Raw genomic sequence first — 12,500 nt, forward strand, 5'->3', positions numbered from 1 at the left:
CTCTGGTAGATGCAGTGAAGGGGAACCAGCGTGTGGGCCGGGTCGGGAACATGGGCTCTGGGTGCATTGTAGGTGTGGTTCTGGGTGGGGGTGCTGGGCCCAACCGGTGGCAAACCCACGATGAGTATCAGTGGTTTATGGTCTCGTTTAAGGAAGCCTTTTTCTGATGAAGGCAGCGATACGCGGAGCAGCTTCCCATGCGTCCGGCCTCTAATTATCTGTCCCTGCTGCTCCTTTGATGCACCCGCTCCCAGTGAAAGGCCACAGGAAAGACTGGAAGACACAGCCTCAGCGCTGCACGAGCCTGGGCTCGACATTACATTTCCCAGTGAGAACCAAGAACATGGGTCACACTGAGGAGGTCCAGCAGGTGTCAATCAAACGCAAAGTTACGCCCACTAAAATGTCACAGTCAGGCGCAGTGGTCTGTGGTACGGATCAGAACCGAGCATCTTCAAGGTGGTGGTGCTGTACATGAACAAGGAGGTGAAGCTTCGGCCTCGCAGCCAGAAGGTCCTGGTTCGCAGGTTCTGCCCGGGTCAAGGTTCCTGCCACGGTCCAAAGACACGCAGTCAGGTCGGTTCAGTACCAACAGAACATCTGTCACCGTCACCATGTAGCTGTTTAAGAACGGCGAGAAAGAGAAACGCAACATAATTACTCTGCGTTTTTAAAGCTCACCCAAATAATGTCATTTGTAGATTGTACGAGTCCTGTTACACACACACCTGACTCACACACTGTCTGACAACACCTGCTTCCATCCTCCCAGCTGTCATTGGGCTGAACATTACAGGCCAGAGCTGGGAGCTGGGTCTGACTCGGGTCCTTCCTGGGAAACAAGCTCTTCATCAAAGGAGCTCGGACATTTGTAGTTTTGTGCTGTGATGCGATGAGCTCCTTTGTCTGAGCTTTGAATGTGGGTTTATAGAAACAAACCGATGGACTCAAATGATTAATCATTAGGTGAATGAAGTAGGATTATGATGTGATTTCTGTTTCCATAATCTGCCAAAGTGGCTTCATCCTATGTCAACATGCCTCATCCCACAGTGAGCCACTAATCATTAAGCCTGGGTTCATACGTGTGGTGTCACAGTGACTCAGCGCGACGGACTCGCTGGAGCAGAACCTTACGTAGATGTTTGTGACCCATTACAGAACTCTTCAGTTGTGTAAGATCTCACGCCAATAACACACAGGTTCAGATCAGGTGTCTAACACAAACCACAGCGTAAATAGGTGACGCAGCCAGAATCAGCTTGTGTTAAAGCACGATCAGCAGGTCTTCATTCTGATGTCTGTGTTCTAATAACAAATGTGAGCTCAGGTGCCGAGATTAAAAAAGAAGTTACAGTCAAAAAGCCTAAATCTCTGGTTAATGTTTAACCAAAGTCCAGCAGCAGTGACGCAGGAAGGAGGAGAAGGCGCATCCTTCCTCCCGTTCCTGCGTCACTGCTGCTGGACTTCGGTCGAGCTGCCGGGGTTCAGAACCAGCAGGCAGCGCATCAGTGTCTTTGTGTGACACTCATCAAACACGTGGAGGTGGATGTTTGGTTCCTGAGTGTTTGACAGGAACCCGACTTTTCCTTCGCTGGTCAGATTAACCTCAACTCCTCGGTTGCCGTTGAAGCCCATCTCCAGTTTCACGTGTGTCCATTCTGGTCAGTGTGTGTCAGGTTTAGAGACAGACGTGCTCCTGTCTCATATCTGCCCCTGAACCTGTAACCTACGGTCCCATCAGAACCGCTGATCATGCACCTTGTGTTCAGTCTCATCTCTCCATCACCTCTGTCTCCGGAGGCCACACTCACCGACCGGCTCTGGTGCCAACTGTCTCACTCTGTTTAAATGCTAGTGAACCATCACACGCTTCCTGTTTAGCTTTAACTTGTCTGAAGGATGAAGGAATGAAGCCTGTTAGGGGAGCAGGTCTATAACCAGAACATTAGGACAGCTTTAATATCAGATGTCTCTGGATGCTTGTCTGACACTGATTAACACCTCTGCTCTAGTAGCATTTCACCTCTTCAACAGGTTTATTTCGGAGCGTGGCTGTAGCTCTGAGATCCTGTGATCGGTGCAAACAGGAGAACAGGTGTTCTTCTCAGTAAAAGGCAGCAAAGGCTGTATTTTAGTACATGTTGTACCTTCAGCCACGCCGCGACACCAACGTAAACCTTCTGTCACAGCAGCGTCAGGTTTCCGGCTCACCTCAGTTCTGCTCCGAGTTTAAGATTAGATTAGGAGCCTCCACTTTGATCCGGACTCAGGCTGCTGAATGGATTCACATGTCACCGTGCCCTCAGGATGAGACTGAATAGCACTTGTGATCGTCTTACTGTCATCCAGCACCGTCGCCAACAAGAACTCTAATCTGTCCAAGCTTTGCTTCAGGATCAAATACCTGCAAAAAGAAGCGGAATTCCCAGCAGCCTCAGCTCCCACGCTTTGATGCTGAAATGACAACAATACAGTGGCAACGTTAGTCTGGTGGACAGAATTGAGCTCAAGGAGTTGCCCACATCCAGCTCTCGGTCACAACGAGGCTCGTGGGGAGTTTGACATTGTCCAGTACAGACTCTAAAGGCGGCGGCGCTGCAGAAACGCTGTGCGTCAGCAGATCGGCAGCGCTCAGCGGCTTCCAGCTGACCTGTTGAATTGTGTGGGACAGACTGAGGGTTTACGCTGAGTCTGCAGTTACAGGGAGCCAGTCTGAACCACTGGCTGCGGATGGAAAAATGCCTCCATATGATCCTTTTAGTAAAGTTGTACGGTCTTTTCACAGACACAGCCTTAAAATACTCGGAGAGACCTGTCTCCATTTTAAACAGAGTTATATTAAAGATAGAGCTTATTCACAATGTCCCTGGGACCCAGAAACATCAACACCTGATTACAAGTTACTGAATTAATTTTAAGGATTTGTTCCCGCTCACGCGCTAAAGCTCCCGCTGCCGTGGTGTCTTCGCATTCCTCTGCTTGTTAAGCTACTGGAGGAGGAATTCAGCATTTCCTGCCCAGATGTTTGACGTTAGCAGTCAGGTAGATGTCTTTCCTGCATCTGAGTATTTACAGGAGGTTTAAGTGATAAAAACTACAAACTAAAAGCTTGTTTCTGTAACTGAGTAGTGATTATTAACCTGGTGATAGTAACCAAGTACATTTATTCATGTTGTGAAGTACTAATACTTTTAATGTGTACCTGAGTGTTACCCACTTCCACCCACTTTACTCATACTGAACATTATTCAGCTTTTACTAGAAATGAGCAGAATGAGGATATGTGAAAAGCGCACAGCAGCCTTTTTATGTGCAGCGATGCTTTGTCTGCTACAGTGTGTACAGCACTTACAGTGCATTCACTCCTTCACACACTGTGGGGTTTTATAGTTCATTTGAAAAGGAAAAAAAATTCCCATCAGCCTTAATCAAGATTTGCTTTGATTGCTACAGTATGTACAGCACTTACAGTGCATTCTCAGATGTATGTCTGCACACGCTGAGGAATTTTCTAATTCCTTTGAAAAGAAAAAAAATCTGCCTTAATCAAAATGTCTTTATTTAGTTGACAAAGCTCTCACAGTTCGACCTTTCTCTGTGATATTCAATATTCTTTGTGAATTTCTGGCATTTTTTCCATTTGTGTTAATTCATTGCAGAGGCCTGTCCCAATAGCCACATATGAGTGTGTGATTAGTAGGCTTCTGCTGTAGCATCATTGAGCTACAGAAGCCTGAGGTGTAACGTTCTCCAGATAACGTGAACGTGTTTGAGAGCGTGTTTGAGAGCTCGAGGAGCAATCGATTACGAGCTCTGTTCACTGCTGTGTGAACGTCATCATACAGTATGTGGACTGATTCACAGCTTTAGCTTTAGCCGTTCTGCTCCAGAAGCCTGGTCATTCAAATCCCCATTAGTGGCTGGATTCATTCCTAATTTAGCCTGGTGAAACCCAAATGACTGTGACCTCACATCCGACCAGCTCTTCATTAACCTCGTGCTGCTGGTTCAGTCCTGCTAAGTCCAAGTGGCTCTGGGTCTAGTTAAAAGGATGTTAATAAAACCTTTTCAACATTTTTTATCTAGAATTAAAGTCGTTGGCAGAGGACATAATTCTGTGTGTGTGTGTGTGTGTGTGTGTGTGTGTGTGTGTGTGTGTGTGTGTGTGTGTGTGTGTGTGTGTGTGTGTGTGTGCATGTGTGTGTGCGTGCGTGCCTCTATGTGTGTGTGTGTGTGCGTGCCTCTATGTGTGTGTGTGTGTGTGTGTGTGTGCGTGCGTGCCTCTATGTGTGTGTGTGTGTGTGTGTGTGTGTGTGTGTGTGTGTGTGTTTGTGTGTGTACGCATCGGGCCATGTGGATGTAACACTTAGAGCTGCCAATATGTGGTCGGCCAGTTGCCACTAAATCATGCAAAGGCACTGAATGTCTCTTCATATTAGCTTCAATATGTTCCATGAGCGAGCGAGAGGGCGAGAGAGAGAAAGAGACTGAGCACAGTGCTGCTGCTGCTGCTGCTGCTGCTGATGATGATGATGATGATGGCTCTTGGCCAGCTGGAATGCTGCCAGCATGACCAGGCATTGTTCTCTGAGCGAGTCAGTGTCGTCATGAGCATCGCATATGAACTTACATAAGCCAGTAAATGAATAGAATAGAATAGAATAGAATAGAATAGAATAGAATAGAATAGAATAGAATAGAATAGAATAGAAGTGTTGTCCTGCCTCTCCGGTTTCCTGACGTGCAGTCGGCCTGAGTTGAGAATCTGAATTTCCCACAGGTGTGAGTGTTTGTCTGTCTGTATGAGGCATGTAGATGTTATTTTTTAGTTGCATACTTTTACTAAGCTTTAATTGCATCTCTTAAGTTGTTGTCATGGTTACAGGTGGGTTGACCACTGACGAATAGACAAACACAGAAACAATACGAAACATGCTGTGTTTGGTATTAACAGGTCGCTTAACTGAACTCCTTATACAAAACATGTGAAGGCACAATGTCTATGAAAGAACAGAAAGAACACATCCACATCCCAACACACCAATAATTACCATGGTAACAAGTCAGTGTAAGTCCAGAAGACACAAAAGAGACAACTTGGTGACAGGTTGAGCCTTTGTTTCCAACTGAAAAACAAGTCGCTTGGTTAGGATTGGTTTGAGCTTCTACCAGTTTATTTGAAGAGAGAGGACGTCTCCCTCTGTGACAATCTGCCCTTTTATCCAAGCAGTTGAAGCTTTATCTCTCTTATAAAGTTGATTACCTGGTTACTGGTTGACATGGCAGAGAACCTGCTGGGAAGACCAGGTTTCACTACGTGGAAATGCATTCATCCATTTTACTCAACGCTGCCATCATCTGACAAAGCATGTAAAGGCTCAGGAGGTTTAGAACACACACGTACTGAAATGAAGCTGGAGACAGGGATGAGCTAAAAGGCAGAATGCAACAGAGACAACCTGAAACATGACATATAAGGTCAAACTGTAAGGTTTTCACAGACCCTGGGCTGCAGGTGTAGTTGGAGGAGGACTACGGCCAGGATATTAGTATGATCAGCTGACCCTGGTGACGGACAGCCTGAGATCAGCCTGAGATCAGCCTGAGATCAGCCTGAGATCAGCCTGAGATCAGCCTCAGATCAGACTCACATCAGACTCACATCAGACTCAGATCTCTTCACATTGCTTTGAATTAGCAGCAGGACATTTGCTTATTTTATGAATAAAAGCTAGATGAAAAGCTGATGACCCATGTGCTCACGAATGTGTGGAGGAAGTCTGTTCAGGTTTAAATCAGGGTCCGTCAGTATTAATGTGGCCTGATGAATAAAATAAAATATAAATCTGTGTGAACAAAAGGGCCTCAGTTTGTTACACACACACTGTGAACAATTAAACAGCTTGTAAGTTAAAGTTAGATAAATCTGTTTACTGCTAAATATGTGTTTGTTTAAAACCACATGAATGAAACAGTGAGAATAGGAAACATACCGGTTCTCCTTTGTCTGAATGTGGACATTCAGATGTCTGAATGTGGGTTTGAAAGGCAAAAAGCAAGCGAGACTGTTCACACACGCGTTGATTAGATCTGATTCTGAGAGTGTGATCGATTAGGTCTCTGACATACGTGTCATAACCAGATATACATGTAGTGCCTGTTTTGCTTATTACAGCATCTTTCTGAATACAGTTAACATCTGATGGCCTGAAATAAGACAAGCACGAAATTGTGCTATGTTACTATATTTACTTCCAAATGTTGCATAGAATATAATATCACATACAATAAATTTTGTGTCACAGTTTGTCCAAGTAAAGTGTACATACAAATAACAAGTAATAGTGAAAAAGATACTTCATTGTTTTAAAATCCTCCAAAATCAGGTAAATTTGACTGGTAAAAGTGAATCTGGCTGTGACGATGTAAGAAAAAGGTTCAAAGCTACAAACAGGTTTGAACGGCGGTGGGAGATTTTCATGTACAATGGACAGTTGTCCTCTAAGCCCAACTCCACATAAAACTCATCAAAGATCAGCGCATTATTCATATTTTAATCCAAGTAAGACTGTAATATGTATCAGGTATAAGACAACAAAACTGTCTAATTTTATAGGATTTGTGTTATTATTTAATGTCAGAACTGTATTCTTACTAACCAAGTGTTAAACTTGTTGATCCTAGGCACATAAAATGCATTTTTACACTTAGACCCGCCCTGAACCGCTGAGGCTCATGGGAAAAATAAGGGTTCCTGTAATATTAACATTATAGTTAAAGGTAGGGCCGCCCTCTGTTAAGCGTTGTGTACTTATGTGTCATATGGGAATTGTCACCAAGATAATTTCACTCCAAATTTTTTTTGTGACGCACACAGAAATTTTACAAAATTGTTTGATACTTAACTTTTTGACAAAGGGTCCATTACATTATTAAAATGATAAACTAGCCTCAGATGTGTTTTTCCACATCCACACACTGAAGCCGTCCATCAAGTGGAAAATAAAGGCCCGCGTTTTGAGTTTGACTGCGTGTGCAGCTCGCGGTGTTTGTCGCCGCTGTCTGCCGTTGTCTCTGCAAATGCTTTTTCCCTCCAAATTGATCCTGCCACATTGTGATCTTCTGCATTTGTGCACTTAACATTTTTGCTGTTCTTTACCTTTCGATATTCCCTCCACTACGGCCGCCTGCCGCGCAGCACTCAGTGCCCCCCCCCCCCCCCTCGCCGCCGCCGCTTTCCTCCTGAGTGCTGACCTGCACTGGTTCTTTAATATTGGTGACAGCTAATACACTTCTAAATGATCAGTTATTATCTCAGGGGCCTCGTCCGCAGGGCCCCACTGATTCCAAAGGTCATCCCTCTGTCTTCCACTATTGATTAAGTGGCTGTGTTAACGTGGCTCTGGGCCTCACTCAAAGTGAACATTGTCACTAACATATTTCCATCAGTGTATCTGGTTGCTGAGGCCCATTTAAAAGCCTCTTTGACTCGGCCGCTGCCGGTGAATAGGGCAGAATGAGCAGCATAATGGATCTGCCAATAAGAAAACTAGTGCTACTAAAATATACGCAGGGCCACAGGCACAAACACCAGCAGCTTTCCTGCTGAGATATTATAGCGTTGTATTCACAGGTTGCATTTACCAAAGGGCAGTGAGGAGAAAAGACCTGCAGCGTAGACGCTGTCCGAGGCTGCTGGGAAAAACGCGACAGCGGCCGGCTGACATCCGTCAAAGTGACGGGCAGAAGGATCCTGAACTGCTCTCACTGTAATAATCCTGTTCATAGTTTAGATCAGAGTGAAGGAAAGCCATGCTTTACATCAACTGGAAGTCCAGACTTTATGGGTGTTGTTTTTCTCCACACAATGAAATAAATAATACACATCTGTAGTTGTGCAGTTGTGGAGTCATAGATTTACAGCTAATTACTAGTAGATAAGTGAAGGATCATTGTATCTATCGTGTACTGGTGATGGAGACAGTAAAAAGGGATCATCTGTGCTTGAATCATTCAGATATGGAATTAATGAAGATCAAGAAATATTTTCTTGAATATTGGAATGAGTAACAATCAATGTAGCAAGATGTTCCAACTCTGGTTTCCATGGAGACTTCACACTCGTCATTCTACACAAACAGTTAATCATCAGATCAACTTAAGCAGCCATACAGTAGTTTATTTTGCTGCGTCACATAGAGATGAGAAACCAACGTCTGATCCGAAGAAGCATCCACTCTGTCACTGTTTGAACTAGAGGGAAGCGACTCACACAAACGTTTTCAAATCTAACCACTGATTCTGTGTTTTTCAGTTGTATGAACTGGACGATGACGAAAAGCGCAAAGAGTTTCTTGACGACCTTTTCAGTTTCATGCAAAAGCGAGGTGAGTCGTCTCTCACTACACTTATTATTATAGTGCAACATCATCTAATTATTTTTTCCTTCCTGAAAAACATAAACAAGGACTGTGTGTGTGCAGATAAAAGCATGTGTTTGTTCACATCTTTGAATAGAATGTGTCAAATACAGTACGTGTGTATGAATGAATGTCTGCGCTGCCCTAAACGTTACAGGTTTATTCTGTGATCGTGATCAGACGTTCATAGGCCTCCAAACAATATGATGAATTCCCTCTCATGATGTGAAAGCGTGTTTTCCCAGCGTGGGGTTCAGAGCCGTGCATAATATGAGGAAGTCGAGCGCCCAGAGAGCAAGAAGCTCAGCCTGGCACAATGACAGGCTATTTTCAGCAGGCTCGCGTGCGTGGGTGGCTCCCAATTGTGCCCTTGACTCAAACAACAATGATATGAAACGAGAACTCAGCAGATTCAGCATCTGAATTGTTCAAACAAAAATAAGTGATAATGATGATGGTTTCCTGTGCAGCAGTAGAGAAGAATGTGGACTACAAATGCTAAATCAGAGAAAAACGTTTGATGATCTCTGAATAAGGTCACGTTTTCTCACACTAACCAACTGAATTAGATGCTGCAGCTTTGACACGTCGGCCTCTTGGGCAGAGAACGTCCCAGAAGCTGGTGACAGCTGCAGGAAAGCACATGTTGATGAAGTAACGGTGAAGTTGGTGCTCACTTGAGTTTTCCAGACAGTATAGATTGTTGTTGGAGCGTTCAATTAGAGATTGATTTTGGACTTAGTGTAGGGAGACATTGTCAGTGTGCAGCAGATCAGCAGCAGCCTATCTCCTCCTGCTCCTCTGACAGCAGTGATCACAGTCGCCTGCTCCAAATAGCCGTCACTCTGCACAAATGTCAGGCAGCAGAGACCGCAGCCAGGGCCCAACGCAGCAGCGCGTCTTACTTAATCACGATGCCGCCGGGACATGGATGCTCTGAGCAACACAGAGCCAGATGTGCTGCTGCTGCTGCTGCTGCTGCGTTGGTGTGTAATCGGGTCACCTCAGTAGGTGAGTCCAGACTGACCGTTAGAGCAACTTCAATACTTAATCACATTCTCTGGGATGAGACTATTTGCCGTGTTTCAGCTCCAGCTGTGCAGATTAAAGGTCAGCTTGGCTGCTGGGACCATCATCAAACCTCTCGTATCTGGACACGGCTGATGATGATAGTGGCGCTGGTGGACAGTGCTTGTCTGTCTGTGTGACAGACGGGCCCTGTCCAGTTCCCACTCCTAAAGAATCAGAGGAACCTCAGCGCCGCACACAGTCCTAATGCCTTGTGCTGATTTTTCCAGGAAACCTTGAGGGGCTCCATCAAAAGCAGAGCAGACAATAGCAGCGATGGCTCCTTTGTGTCCTGATAAATACCCAGGGTGATTTACTGTTGCCTCCGGCCTCTGCTTATTAATTGATGATTATCTGAGGGCTGCCATCAGCAGTTTTCCTCCAACAAGTCAACTTTTGTCCCTATCTAATTGCTTAAGAACACGATGTGGCAGAAGAAAAGGCTGCGGGAGAATGACCTTAAAAAATGGCCACGCCTTCGATTGCAGTGGCACTAAATATTCCTCTTCATCCTGCTTTCACTGGCGTCTCTTTACTGTTCTCACACAACCAGGAGGAACCGGCTGCTTGAGGTCGTTCTTTGAGAGTGTTCTTTGTTAGAACCCGTTCATTTCCTTTAACACTGACGTTAAACAATGAGTCTGTTGTCTCAGCTCCAGCTTGTACCGATGTTTCAATGTTAGATTTAGGAATATATGATATTTGCATATGTTTGCATTTACATTTGGGTTTTAGAATATAAGATGATCCAAACGCTACAGCACCACAGCATGTGTGTGTTACATGTGTATTGTACGTGTGTGCTCGACAGACACCAGAATATGATTTACCAAAATATTAGGCATCATTCCAATATTTATGCACCAACGGTCCCACAGTATGAAGGTACGCACACCTTCAAACCAGTCACGGTGCTCTTTGATTCATATCCTGCTCTAGGAGACAGTCAAGCTCCTCCAAATTCAGTTTCTTTAATCAAAAGATTCTGGGACGACATTTAAAGTTTGAGTTCATCACATCTACTGTTTCAATAATAGACTATAATAGTAATGATGATCTATAATAGATCAGAGCGAGATCTCCAACCTTAGCTTCATTACCTGCAGCCTTTTCATAAACACTTTGTTATTAGCACCTGTTAGCATTGTTAGCATCGTGGATATAGCACCGTTATTAGCATCCTTTTTCCAAAATGTGGCTTTGTGCTGCTGAATTCTAACGACCTGCTGACGTTTTGCTCCTTTTCTCCTCAACTTCACTCAGTGCAGCTGGACAGAAGTAGATAAACAGTCGGCTTCCCCTGCGACGCTGCATTAATTGTTCATCGCATGGGTTAAAAGAGCAAAGTCAATGAGGAGGAGAAATTCTCATCCCATTATCGGCCGGTGCAAAGCGCGCGTCAGCGATGAAGCCGAGCATAGAGACGAGTCTGCTGCTCATGTCTGAGCGGAGGCCGATCCTCCACCACGTCCACCATTACTCATGGTCATAATGATACATGGCCCGGTGAGACAAAAGGCCTCCATCCTCCTCTTTTATTCCTTATATCTCTTTCAGAGAATCACAGGGACAAATTCATCACGCTCACTATTGAAAGCCCATAAATCTTGTTTTTAGAGGCTTGTCTCACCTCAGATTCTGTCAGACAAAGGCTCAGACTTTTATTTATGGCCTCAATCCTTGTTTGGTGGCTCGTGTATTTGGCAAAATAATAGTTTTATAGATCAGCAGGGAAACGCATTCTAATGAGCGGTAATAAAGAGAAGCTGCAGGGGGCGGGAGGAGCACGAGGGACGATCAGTTTTACAGATAGAAGTAAATATCTGAAACCACTTCCTGTCACTCTGAGATGGAGTCACTTCCTGTGATGGCAGTCTGTTCATGTTAACTCTTTATTTATGATCGGCCTCGCCCCCAGCGTGAACCGTGGCTTCAGCCTTTATCTGGTGAGCGAGGGGAGCATCCATCTTTTGTTTTAATAGTGTCTCATTCGTTCACATGCCAGCGCGGCAAAATGAAGCCGTAATTACTGGCTTTAATTGATGTGGTTTTACCACCTCAGACGATACTTCAGAGCGCCCCCCCCCCCCCGCTCTACAGGCCCCACTGCGCTTGTTTGCACTAAATTTCTGCAGCTATCGATTGCTATTATGGTAAATCCGATGGGCACAATGGAACTCTATCAGCAAAATGCAGGTTAATTATCTCAGGGTCAAGCACTTTGGAATCTTCACAAAGGGCCACAGCTTCGCTTTACTGCCTAACATTAAATTGCAAATAGAGATTATTAAGGGAGCCTCTTTATTCTGCTAATAAGGGAGGAGCGAGGCCGTCATTAATAGACGATGGGATGTGTGAAGTTTTAAACAAGTCAGGCTTCATTTATCTGATCTCCAGTTTGTTCTTGTTAATTACTTTTCCTTTACTGCTGCCGACACTGGACTCTGGATGAAGGCGTGAGGAGCTCCACATCGCTCCAACTCAGAGAAATGAGGAACTTTTGGGAGACTTATATTTCCTGCTGTTAACACAGCTGTCAGACATTTGACTGGCTGGAGATAAATTGGCCTTATAAGAAGGTGCAGAAGTTTATTGATGGGAGGAACCGAAGTTAATGGAATTGATTGTGGATATTGTGTTTGCTTTCTGCAGGGACTCCAGTGAATCGGATTCCTATCATGGCCAAGCAGGTGTTGGATCTCTACATGCTCTACAAGCTCGTCACAGAAAAAGGCGGCTTAGTGGAAGTCATCAATAAGAAAATATGGCGTGAGATCACCAAAGGCCTTAACCTCCCTACCTCCATCACCAGCGCAGCTTTCACCCTGCGGACACAGTGGGTGATAAAGGGACAGGCCCTGTCCCTGTTTACAAAGCCCTGTTTGTTCTCACCGCTCACACCTCGACAGCCTGACTGAGCTCCCGTTCTGTCCTCAGATACATGAAGTACCTCTACCCGTACGAATGTGAAAAGCGGGGCCTGAGCTCCCCCGGCGAGCTGCAGGCCGC

General features: G+C 45.0%; 1 protein-coding gene across 1 annotated transcript in view; it reads left to right on the forward strand.

Annotated features, from left to right (window-relative positions):
• The window catches only part of arid3c (AT rich interactive domain 3C (BRIGHT-like)), a 36,844-nt gene that overhangs the window by 17,786 nt on the left and 6,558 nt on the right, over positions 1–12,500 (forward strand). The window contains 3 exon segments of the mRNA XM_055504591.1: positions 8,318–8,390; positions 12,144–12,327; positions 12,429–12,500. The exon segment at positions 12,429–12,500 is cut by the window's right edge and continues 173 nt beyond it. Coding sequence (XP_055360566.1) covers positions 8,318–8,390; positions 12,144–12,327; positions 12,429–12,500 — 329 coding nt within the window.

Source organism: Betta splendens, chromosome 19 (genome assembly GCF_900634795.4).
Source record: "Betta splendens chromosome 19, fBetSpl5.4, whole genome shotgun sequence".
Taxonomy (NCBI): Eukaryota; Metazoa; Chordata; class Actinopteri; order Anabantiformes; family Osphronemidae; genus Betta; species Betta splendens.